We start from the raw sequence: 13,058 nt of genomic DNA on the forward strand, positions 1-13,058 counted from the left end.
GGAGACATCACACACCCCTGCCGCAAACCTACATTCACTGAGAACCAATCACTTTCCTCTCTTCCTACACGTACACATGCCTTACATCCTCGATAAAAACTTTTCACTGCTTCTAACAAAGTACAATAAATTTGTAAATCTAGAAATCCCTTTCAAAAAAGTCCTGTAAAATTTCAAGGAGGTAATAAGTATTACAAGCATTTTAATATGTGATATTTTATTCAGTTATTAATACAAAGTTACAGTGATTATATTCATTCACACGTGTCTCAATTTATATATTATTTTCAAAGTCAGCCAAGTCACAAGTAACTAATATAAAGAATCATTTTGATTATCAACAGCCAATAGGTAAATCAACTAATGAGTCATATTTTGGCACACAACATTAAAATACCATGATTGTATATACAATTAAATGTAATCTTAATATTGACTGAATTACAGTATATTACAACATATAATACACAGAACTAAATAAGGACATGTCACTTCTAAAAACTACAAGGCAAGTTTGTCATCAATGACACAGTCATTTCATGTAGCAAAAATATTTGTTGAAAAATAGAGCTTCAGTAGCTTGTTACACACTGATATTAAAATGTGAAGAGGATTAGTTACCCATATATTCCCAGTCCCTACATTAATTCTTTGGTTTACAGTTAGCTAGTTGGGTTACAAGTAAGAAACCTATTGCTCTTCTTATGGACCATCAAGACACAAACACAGGACGTCTGCTATACACAAGGAAAGGGGGGAGACTTATCATCAAATGTTGCCCTACTGAAAATGATATATGTCATATCATTAAGTAATGGTGTACTTAAGTTAAAAGGGAATTAAACTGTATATTGCTCCATTACAGAGTGCATTTTTGAACAGAAGGCTTTCAATGCAACTTGTACTTCATAAATTGTTGCAAAAACATATTTTGGGTGACTAAGAGCTATTCTTAAGTCTTTCCTTTGCCAACTCTACTTATCTTAGATCTGAATTCTCATCTCAGTGACAGTTCCTTACACAACCTCCATAAAAGTACACTGAAATTCCATACTTTGTAGTCCAATCTGGGGAAAGCCCCTCACACCAGGTATGTCACTGAGGAGCCCTTTTACAAATCCTTTCATCAATCCAAATGCTAAACAAACTCTCCAGCAGATAAAAAGTACGGGGCTATGGTCACTTAAGCTGCTATGTAGGGAAAATAACGATCGATGCTGGGTGTCTTGCAAGGAATGTGGCAAGTTTAAAGCTATATGCATTGGTAATGTTTTGTGAACTAGTGGTAACTAAGACATGAATTCTCAGTCACTACCTGAATACTACTATATAACCTACAGCAATGGTTCCCGAACTTTGCAATAATCCTTCCGAGATATTGTATAATATGATCAATCACTTCCATCTATATCACATCTACAAGCAAAATGTACCCATCCCACAACTCACCAAAAGTAAGTTTTATTTTGAAAATCTAAGTGTAAATGCTTGATGTAGTGGATCATTCATATAACAAGCAGGATCACTACATCTTATAGGTAATGTACTACTTCATTCCACAATTTCCACTCCCCATTCTATCCCTATTTCCTGTTGTCGGACTGAATTTTGTTGTCTCTTCAATACTGAGATTCTGAAGATGAATGAGCCAGAGTCAAATACTATAAAGCTTCATATATATCAGCAAAACAAGAACATTTCAAGCAGTGTCTAAGTATTCAGGCCAAAGTCTATGTTGGGGTTTGTACTGATACATGAGGGAGTGCCTGAAAAGGTTTTTTTCAGTTAACTAAGCACTGAATAACACTTCATCACTTATACAAAAAATATGAGTGTTCAGCTGGCTTACAATCAACTATATAACATTTTTTTTACATAAAGCTATAAAAAATTTTCAGGTCATTCTAATCAACCCATCTGTTTTTAACAAAGACAAATAATAAATTTATGTGGGACACAATTACCCTCTTCACCACAGGCTGGACTTCATTTGTCAATAAACCGAAATTTCATGGGGTGTTAGTTTTAACAATAATGCAAAATTGAGTCTGTCAGAGCCACTTGGGAACCGTTTGAGGCACAAACAACAGGAGGGCACAAGGATGCAAGGCTTGAGGGAATAGACTTGGATGCAAGGCTTGAGGGAAAAAACTTGGAGGGTCTCTGTGTGACTATTTTATGTTCTGCAGGAACCAATGTGTGATTATATACGTTAGATTTAACGGTTATCAACCTAAAATTGGTCATTAAGCCAGGACTTGCTACATACAATTTATTTATGACACTGTACTTAAAGGAACCAATGTCAGCATACTAGATTTCAAGATGAGCACTCCAAAAATATTATATAAGATACCATGTTTTAGGTGTCATGATGAGCATTCCAAAAGTAATATATAAGATACTATACTTTAGGTTCCATGATGAGCACTCCAAAAAAATATAAAATATTCTATTAAGTATTAATTCAGAGTTTAATAAATAATTAATATTTTCCAGTCCAACAGACATTTTCTGAAGTTAACAGGCACACCCTACCTTAAGCTCATTACATCTTTTTTTAGAATACTATGGATACAATCCATAGATATGTTTCAAGCACTACTTCCAGTTAAAAACTAATGATGGGACAAGCTATTTATTACCTGCATTCTAATTAATCTGAAAACAGAAATCAGAAACTACAGCATTTCAGTACTAACTTTGTTTGTGAACTGTTGAGAAAGCCGAAGAATCACACCATATTTCTCAGCTAAAAAGGAGCCAAAGGTTTCAGACAATGTGAGATTGATCACAAAGCTGTAGCTATGGACATATATTGCTGTCATATTATTGCAAAGAGCCTACTTACAAAGAAAAGATGTAAATCATTTAGTCCCAAGTAAAAAAAATACAATTGTGTGAAGATTGCATCTGAAAAACTTTACACTGAGAGCAAATTTTGACTAGCCAGCCATTTATCAAAATTCAAAGAAAAAAATCTTGCAACATAAAGTATAATAAAATTCAGTGACAAAATACTCATTTCTCACTGTAGCTTGTGTTAGGTGCTCATTATGGATTCATTTCAATACTGGGAATAACCTAAATACTACTATGAATTGCTAAAATTCCACCATTTAGAAATATCTAGATTCATAAATTATCACATAAATATATTCTTTGTTTTGAGAATTCAATTATATCTAATTCCTCAGTTTAAACTTTTACACACTGAGGAGCATTCTCCATGAAGATTCTTTTAGTTATGCAAAGTCCTCTGCATACAACTACCATTAAATTTTGGATAAATTCCACTTTCAAAATATTGCATTTACATTTCCCATGCTTGAAATCAATCCTGGATGCTATGTAATGTGTATGTGAGCAAAGCTTTGCCGTATGCCTTCCTGGTCCATGGACCAACTAACTCTTTAACTTTCAAGATCTCACTTGCCAAATAATATAATTCCAGTGTTCTAAATAGAAAAAAAAAAAAATACATGCAAAGATTCTCCTCCTACATTTAACTGGAAGAGGCAATGAAGATTTAAAACTTTTAGAAACCAACATTAGGATTCGTCTTTAAGCACCTAAGACAAGACTGAAATATACTCGATAGTTTTCTGTGTGGAATACCAATCAGAAACTAATATAATGTCATACAGATTTTATATCTACAATGCAAGAACCAAAGGTCTTGCTAAGATAATAATAATCCAAATTACAAGTATAAAAAGATAAAAAAATCAGAGATTCAACCAAAACACACTTAAATTTACTTCAAACTGAAATAAAAAGTCATCCAATCAAAACATTAAATTTTCAAGTCAAAAATAAAACTTAAGAATGGACTGAGGCAAACATTTTTTTACATAATGAAAAATGAAGATATAAACATAAATATGATATATAAAAAACCTATGTTATGGCTTAATTCTCTTTTGCTTATCCAGGTTGGCCACCCACTAAACATGACATAACAGCCAATGGGAACTGTGTTATACTGTATTCTAACATGTAATTCCAAAACCGAGCATTTCATTTGTGGAGGCCCTCTAAGCAGTCATGACCAATTTTCACTAAACCATTTCATTCTACAACATAATCTGTTATAATTGTCTCTTAGAATCCTGTAATACCAAAATCCTTCCCCAGATATACCCAACAAAACATACTTCAAATACCCAGTTGTTTGAAACAAATACCATGATCCTTCACTTTTACAACAGTCATGAATAACTCATTTATATGGACTATATAAAGATGAAGACATAAACACTGCTTTAATTTGAACAAATATGTTATGATAGTTGTACATACATGAAATAAAGTTATGCCTCATAAATAGTCAACCAACAAAATTTTAGTAGTAGATACAAAATAATTGTAAACCATGCAGGCCTTTAGAGTTTCAGTTGCACATATTTTGGACACTGGACACTAACATTACAGCTAGTGAGGCGTATTACAGTCTTCCGCCAACCCACAAAAGTGTACAACTGCTCAGTGATCACTACTAGCGTGCACGTCTTAAGACTGGGTTGCGAAGTAAAAGAGCTGATTCAGCTGAAACAATTGGTAGTTCATAATCACGATGATACGTAATCAGGTGACTTACACTGTCGAATGTACGCGACTTTGTCCGAACCTGAAAGAAAATTTAAGTGATGCAATATGTTAAAAAGCTTTTAACTTATTGGTAGTGAATTAACTAAATAAAAAAATGTATATAAGTCTCACATGAGACTTAACTAACTATATGAATACATCAAATTATACAGGGTTCCTGCAGCTTCAAGGTTGCATTCCCATTAGGAACAGGAAAATAATGGACTCTTTTGGAGTGAATTCCTTAATGATTATGTACTCTCATTCAGGAACAGTGATATAAACTCAGTGAAGGTTACTTTTAATTTCCTGTGAAAATTCATCTTCAGCACGGTTTTATCACTGGAGTACTGATTGTAATGCTGTCATGAAGCTGCAGGAACTCCTGAAGAAGGGGTCTTTAGGGTTACAGAATAATATTTATGATAATAATAAAAATATATTTTTTCATACTGACTGACATTTCCTGTGTTAGCAAGGTAATAATAATAGTATCAAGTACAATAAAAAATAATAAAAAAAATCAATAATAACAATAATCCGTGGGATAGGGATAAAAAAAATACTGCCCATTTATTCCTTGCGTGTTGTAGAAAGCAACTAAAAGGAGTGGTGTGTGTGTGTGTGTGTGTGTGTGTGTGTGTGTGTGTGTGTGTGTGTGTGTGTGTGTGTGTGTGTGTGGGTGTGTGTGTGGCATTGGCTGAAAGTCCTCCCCTCCTGTTTAACTTTTCCAAAAGAAGGAACAGAGAAATGAGCCATGTGAGAATTTTTCTCTCTAAGGACCAGTCATCTGTTCTTGACACTACTTCACTAATACAGGAAATGGCCAATAACAATAATAATAATCAATGCATATGAAGCAGTTAGGTCTGTAGGACCTGGTTGTGGATAGATGTCTCTGATTTCAGTTCATTATACATGACAATTAGAGTGGATGTGAGCAAATGAGGCCATTTCTATACCTCACTAACAAGGGAAAATGCAATCAAGTATTAAGAAAACAATAATAATAATTACAGGGCTGATCATAATGAGGAGTCACCAAGTCGCCACTCATGCTGCTTGCATAGGACAGAAACCAAAGCCACACCCTAGTAACCATACAGTGACATGATGTTAGCTTGCAGTTTAAAAAGATGCCACAAAGATTAGTGCTAATTCTACAACTCCCAGCACTCCCTGTAAAGTCAGCTGTGTATGGCTTCTGACATTTAAGGGTAAAAAAAAGTGTGGATGATCATGTTTCATTTCAGAGGTTATATATACCTGATTTACTCCACAGAATGGAGAGGATATAACGAGAGACAAAGATAGATACATATAGACAGAAAAACAGAAAATGCATAAATGCATTGTTCGACAATTCTGCATTTTTATTGAAAACAAAAATAATTATCAACATTTATAGGATTATGTAAATATAACAGGCAATAAGCTGTCAGTAGATGGGACCAAGGGACATGAAGCGGCTAAGAGAAACCATGGAAGGGTCTCTGGTGCCTGATGGTGGACAGGGGGGTTACAGAATGGATGTGAGCAAAAAGGCCATTTCTTCAACTGTTCCTGGTGCTACCATGCTTATGTGGAAAACAGAGCATGCATGAAAGAAATTAATCATAAGAACAATGACGATATTCTGCTGAACATCTTTAAAAGTACTGTGAATACTCTTAAAATATCAAAGGTCAAAAACTGATATCAATAACATTCTCTTTCATTAGCTCATAAATACTCACCACTCCTTCTGGGTCAACCAAAAGCAGGTGTTTTTTCGTGTTATTCTGCATCCCAGTCAAGACATACTGACCAACAGTTCCTTGAGATTCACGCACTAGGAAATCTCCATCCTAAAATGTAAAAGGCAAACATTAGACTGAAAAAATAATATAAGCACAATGGAAAACCTTCTCAGAAACTCAAAGGGAGTTATTCCTCCGAAAACAATACTCCCATGTATCTGTTGTTTCCAGTTAACTAAACTGACAAGAGTTAGGTTGAGAAGAGATTAAAATGGATACAAAAATAATTGGGTAGTTGCTAACAGTGAGCCTTACAGTTGCATATTAATCAAGTGAAGGCTATCCTCCAACTACAGATGCCTCCAATTATAGTAGGGATTGGTGCCATGATCACGCTACTCTAAGATGTATGCAAAATATGCAAACACCATCTCTGTATGCAGTCCTCAGGTAAAAAACTGTTTGAGTAACTGTTAAGTTGTTTCTACTGGTTTTAACTTCTTGTTAATAAAGTAGTCTTGATCCTTTAAGGTGAGAAACACAGTCAGGTGTTTATAATTTTTTCATATTAGAAAAAATGAAATAACTTTTTCTTTCAAAAATTATGTATATATATAATTCATTCCTCTATACAAAGTACTTCTTTATAATACACCATGCTCAGATTAAAAGACAAAAATAACTGACCTGTAAGAGCAACATTTCCGCTTCTTTTCTGCTGATAGCACCATGGAACCAGGGTTCACGCTGTAACTGTAACCGCTGATTAAGAGGAAGAGGCTTCGTGGTTCCTCCCAAAGCTCCAATAGTAGTTACACCAGCAGCACTTGTTGCCCCAGCTCCTGTTCCACCAATGGCACTGGAAGTACTACTACTGCCACTCACCCCTCCACTCAGCTGAGACAACTGCATGCTGAAGGGCTCTGTAAGAAAAGTATTTCTTGTGACACACACTGAGAATATGTGTCTTGGAATATAAGCAGAGAAGACAACTAATCTTTTACTTTGTCTCTTGCAAAACTGTTTGGTTAGTTATTTTAATGCATTTCACTCACACGAAATGCTCCTCTTACCATGCAGTGATGGTAAAGGAGTTTGTATGTCTAACCATATGTAATTATGCTTTAATCTTAAAATTTCACCTTTTCCATTCAATTGATATTTTAGAGGTTTCATATGACATATTGGAAATATCTAGTGTCTTATCAAACTACACTGGACTGATCAAGGTGGTGCATTGGTCACTCTCACAAAACACTCAGTTTCTTCAGTAACCAATAAAACAACATATCCTTTTCATCTCAAACCACCCAATCATTAATGCCTAAGTTATCACAGAATTGCCTTAAACATGTCTCATTATAATCTGATATAAGTAAATATAATGTTTGCCTGTCATGCCATAATCAGTAAAAAAATAGTGTTTTGTGCCCTTTTCAATTACTCCTTTGCATAATTTACAGACTGTACAAGTTATAATTACCCTAAAAAAAGTATAGATTTTTACCTCCAGGAGGCTAATTCACTACATGATTATTTTCTTTCACTGAATGTTTAATGCCTTACAACTGTACTGGTGGTCTATTTCATGCCATGAAAACTCTAAAACTCACTACTGTATAATGTTATCAAGATTCCATTTCTAATCCATATCTTATTCTTGCGCCCTTACAACTTGACCTTTCTCTGTTATATTTATTGTTCTAATTTTTGCAGCTTCATCTTAACAATGCAATAAAGATGAAAATGCTTTTCTTCTATACCCAAGGAATTCAGTCTTAAGCACCTCCCAAGTTTTCAACTGAATATACAATTGTTTGTATTGATTCTGTAACTGATGGAGGTACTATATCACAGTGTAGGCTACTGAGTAATAGAAAGTTTGCTTGCATAAGATTATATGCACAGCAGAAAATGTAGTTCTTAAATCCTAGTACTAAATCAAATGAATTAAATGGCCAATCAAGCGAATTAAAGAACATGGATTAACTTACGCATGTCAAAGGGATCTCTCTGGTCAAGGAGTTGCTTCTGTTTGATGACAGCATCATTCACATACTCTGGCTCACATCTCATGGGTGAAGGTTGTGCTCCCTCAGATGAAAAGTCTATTAAGTTGTCAGACACTGCAAATAATATTTTTCAATCAACACCTGCATACTCAAAGCAAAAGTTACTCGATTCCTACAATAAAAGGTACATTGAAAAAAGATTATGACCTTTGAGGAGATAATATCATATGAACTGTATGTCACTATGGTTTAGGGGAGTACTGAAGGTAAAACAGGAAAAATCAAAACTTATTGTATGAGTAACATTCATTTTTTTTTTTTTTTTTGCTTTGTCGCTGTCTCCCGCATTTGCGAGGTAGCGCAAGGAAACAGACGAAAGAAATGGCCCAACCCACCCCCATACACATGTATATACATACGTCCACACACGCAAATATACATACCTACACACCTTTCCATGGTTTACCCCAGACGCTTCACATGCCCTAATTCAATCCACTGACAGCACGTCAACCCCGGTATACCACATCGATCCAATTCACTCTATTCCTTGCCCTCCTTTCACCCTCCTGCATGTTCAGGCCCCGATCACTCAAAATCTTTTTCACTCCATCTTTCCACCTCCAATTTGGTCTCCCACTTCTCCTCGTTCCCTCCACCTCCGACATATATATCCTCTTGGTCAATCTTTCCTCACTCATTCTCTCCATGTTCCCAAACCATTTCAAAACACCCTCTTCTGCTCTCTCAACCACGCTCTTTTTATTTCCACACATCTCTCTTACCCTTACGTTACTTACTCGATCAAACCACCTCACACCACACATTGTCCTCAAACATCTCATTTCCAGCACATCCATCCTCCTGCGCACAACTCTATCCATAGCCCATGCCTCGCAACCATACAACATTGTTGGAACCACTATTCCTTCAAACATACCCATTTTTGCTTTCCGAGATAATGTTCTCGACTTCCACACATTCTTCAAGGCTCCCAGAATTTTCGCCCCCTCCCCCACCCTATGATCCACTTCCGCTTCCATGGTTCCATCCGCTGCCAGATCCACTCCCAGATATCTAAAACACTTTACTTCCTCCAGTTTTTCTCCATTCAAACTTACCTCCCAATTGACTTGACCCTCAACCCTACTGTACCTAATAACCTTGCACTTATTCACATTTACTCTTAACTTTCTTCTTTCACACACTTTACCAAACTCAGTCACCAGCTTCTGCAGTTTCTTACATGAATCAGCCACCAGCGCTGTATCATCAGCGAACAACAACTGACTCACTTCCCAAGCTCTCTCATCATAAAAGTAATAAATCCCTGCCCAGAAATTATAGTCCAATCAGCTTAACATCCATAGCTGGCAAACTTCTGGAAAGAATCACTTAGAGGATCACCATTTAGCTAATAAAATCGATTATGTCTGACAAATCTGCTCGATTTCTCCTGTTATAACTAACATATATGATGAAAGTAAAGCAGATACAATCTTTAAGATTTTAACAAGCACTTGATAAAGTCCCATGTCAAACATTACTTGCAAAAGATCAGTCACATGGTAAGGGTCTTGTACTTTGGTGGTTAAAAATTGGTTGACTGGCAGTACATCCAGAACAATGATTGAGACGTAAGCCTATGGATGGCTAGACATAACAGATTGTGCATCAGTGGGATCAATCTTGGGGCTAATTCTGCTTCTGATATACATCAATGACACTGACAATAGGTAAAACTGTAAGATACCTACTGCCACGTCTGCTCCCAGGTACCTAAAGCAATCCACTTTATCCAGGTCCTTGTTATTCAAACATACCCTCAAACCATCCTATATAAACCCCTTGCTTCACCTCATTACCTTACCTTTCTTCTCATTTCCTCTCAACTGTTTCCTTTACCACAATCTGCCAATCTCTGTCATCAGCTTCTGGAGTTACTCTCTGGATTCTGCCACCAGAGTTGTGTAATCATCAAACAGTAAATGATCCTACTCTCATACTCCCAACACCCAGCATGCCACAGCATGTCCCTTACTCTAAGACCCTTGTATTCACCTTCCACAATACCCTGTTCATAAACAGATAAGACTACATCAGTGACATCACACATCCTTAAGGCTGACCCACTTACACTTTGAACTACTCACCTTCCTCTCTTCATACTTGCACATCTGCTTTACTCTGCCAGTAATACTTGTAATACTTCTCACTGCATTTAGTAACTTTTCATACATTTTCTTTTTTTCTTTCTTTCATACTATTCGCCATTTCCCGTGTTAGCGAGGTAGCGTTAAGAACAGAGGACTGGGCCTTTGAGGGAATATCCTCATCTGGCCCCTTTCTCTGTTCCTTCTTTGAGAAAAACAAAAAAAAACAAGAGGGGAGGATTTCCAGCCCCCCGCTCCCTTCCCTTTTAGTCGCCTTCTACGACACGCAGGGAATACATGGGAAGTATTCTTTCTCCCCTATCCCAAGGGATAATATATATGTATATATATATATATATATTTTTTTTTTTTTTTTTTTTTTATACTTTGTCGCTGTCTCCCGCGTTTGCGAGGTAGCGCAAGGAAACAGACGAAAGAAATGGCCCAACCCCCCCCCATACACATGTACATACGTCCACACACGCAAATCTACATACCTATATATATATATATACATATTTTCTTTCAAACTATTCGCCATTTCCCGCGTTAGCAAGGTAGCGTTAAGAACAGAGAACTGGGCCTTTGAGGGAATATCCTCACCTGGCCCCCTTCTCTGTTCCTTCTTTTGGAAAAATAAAAAAAAAAATAAAAAAAAAATAAAAAAATAAAAAAATAAAAATTCTATAGTTTTCAATCAACACTACCTTTGCCTGTCAGTGGCTGATGAGAGTTAAGGAGCACAGTTGGGGCTCCTGCTGATGGTACAGGGGAGACAGAAGTAGTTGACCCACTGCTGGAAGGGGTAGCAGGAGCTGGGCAAGATGTAGCAACAGGAGGTGGTCTTTTACTCTCTGAAGCTGAGTACTGTGGAAGTGGGGGCACTGGAGGTGGGGGTAGGTCTGGTGGAACCTTCCCAGGGAGGTCATTGTAGTATTCAGGGTCATCACGTCCCCAGCTTGTTCCCTCACCATTTATCCCAGGCCTAGGTTGGCAGAAAAAGCAAGTGTGGTATAGCAAACTTATTTCCTTACTGAAACACTTCACAATCATAGAGACTATTGCCATAAATGGTCTATCCTACACAGAACTGAACAAGCATTATTTGGTAAGAAAATTGCCTTAACAAAATATGAACACCATAAAAGGTTGATGATCTCCCAAATTCAAATCATCAAAGCACAGTCAATTAATCTGGAGACATGGCATAATTCAAACTAACCATCCTCTTTAAGACGGACTTAAACTCATTTCTGCAGCAGAAAAATACTGCAACAATATTCAATTCTGTTTCATCATGTTTCTGTTCTCAATTATTCTAATCTCTTTTGAGCATTGTCTTCCTGCTGAAGTATCAACCCTGAAGGCTAAGTTGCTATGTAGTGACTCAACATATCCTAATAAGTCATTGGCTGTTGTTCTTATTGTTTTCTCCAAATTCCTATTCTTATTGTATACATGAAATAATTAGAGCAGTCATTAAACTTACTTGTCAGATTTGACGCTGGTGTATTGGACGGACGGCGTTCGCTTGAGGTACTCTTTAAACCTGAGCTCAAAGGCCTGGCCAATGGTAGTTATCACATCTTGGGCCAGGCCTCCCCCACATTCCAGCACAAAGCATGCACGCCCGTAACGGCTGTCTTTGGCTACATAAGCGATGAAGTCTAAGGTGTCCTGTAAAGTTCACACATGCACAAACATTAGTAGCTTTTACATAAAACTTGTTTATTGTTATCCTCACAAAATGAGAGAGAAAATTTAGGCTAATGAATTCCTTAAGTGTTGAATACTTTACCAAAAAGACTACAGAAGAGTCTGCAAAATTGAATTTCTCATGCTACTGTGAGCAAAGTGAGAATATTAAAGTTCCCAACCCCTAACCCTACTGTATCAGGCAACTATTCTGACTGTTGGTGGGTACCAAGGTCCAGAACATGGGTTAATATGTGCACTCTATAAGAAGTTAAAGAGATCAATTCCTACCATTCTGCATTCACACTCAGGAATACACCAAGAATGGGTGCCATGCACTTTTGTTTTAATTTTCAGTCAATAAAGTTTTGACAATTTTTGTCACTGGCAGTTTTGGACCAATTACATCTAAAGTATCAATCTCTAAAAATCTTTGCTGTTTTGTACTCATTCATCAGAATGATGAAATTTTTCTACCACCAACTATAAGACACTGGAACTCAATGAGGCCTCTTTTCCTGACATAAAAGAGTTAAGTGTCAAGAAAGAAGTAAAAGGCACATCATAAAACACAGACACCATGCCAAATCATGTTGTAAAGTTTGAGTTTTATGAGGAATAAGCTATAATGCAAAGATAGACTTAAAAATGTTCTATCCAACTGCATCATGACAATGAGCAGTAAAATATAGGAAAACATTATCTGGAGTATATTAAACTACCCCATAAGGGGTGCAGTTTGAAGCTGTAAATAACATGCTGGTAGTCAGTAGTGTGCTATTTCAAAATACTATATTCTCATACATAACAGGAATAAGCTTATCCATATTCCCAATTTTTTCCATTCATGACAAGAAGATATAAACAAG

At 36.4% G+C, this 13,058-nt stretch overlaps 1 protein-coding gene across 1 annotated transcript in view; it reads right to left on the minus strand.

The window, feature by feature from the left end:
- Positions 1–200: 200 nt before the first annotated feature.
- Positions 201–13,058, minus strand: part of Shc (SHC-adaptor protein) — an 81,800-nt gene continuing 68,942 nt past the window's right edge. Inside the window, exons 5-10 of the mRNA XM_071688638.1 lie at positions 11,984–12,171; positions 11,202–11,479; positions 8,324–8,455; positions 7,017–7,252; positions 6,327–6,437; positions 201–4,630 (exon numbers count right to left, since the gene is read on the minus strand). Coding sequence (XP_071544739.1) covers positions 4,499–4,630; positions 6,327–6,437; positions 7,017–7,252; positions 8,324–8,455; positions 11,202–11,479; positions 11,984–12,171 — 1,077 coding nt within the window. The 3' untranslated portion in view covers positions 201–4,498. The remainder of the gene's footprint in view (positions 4,631–6,326; positions 6,438–7,016; positions 7,253–8,323; positions 8,456–11,201; positions 11,480–11,983; positions 12,172–13,058) is intronic.

The sequence above is a fragment of the Panulirus ornatus genome, chromosome 46 (assembly GCF_036320965.1).
Source record: "Panulirus ornatus isolate Po-2019 chromosome 46, ASM3632096v1, whole genome shotgun sequence".
In the NCBI taxonomy this organism is placed as follows: Eukaryota; Metazoa; Arthropoda; class Malacostraca; order Decapoda; family Palinuridae; genus Panulirus; species Panulirus ornatus.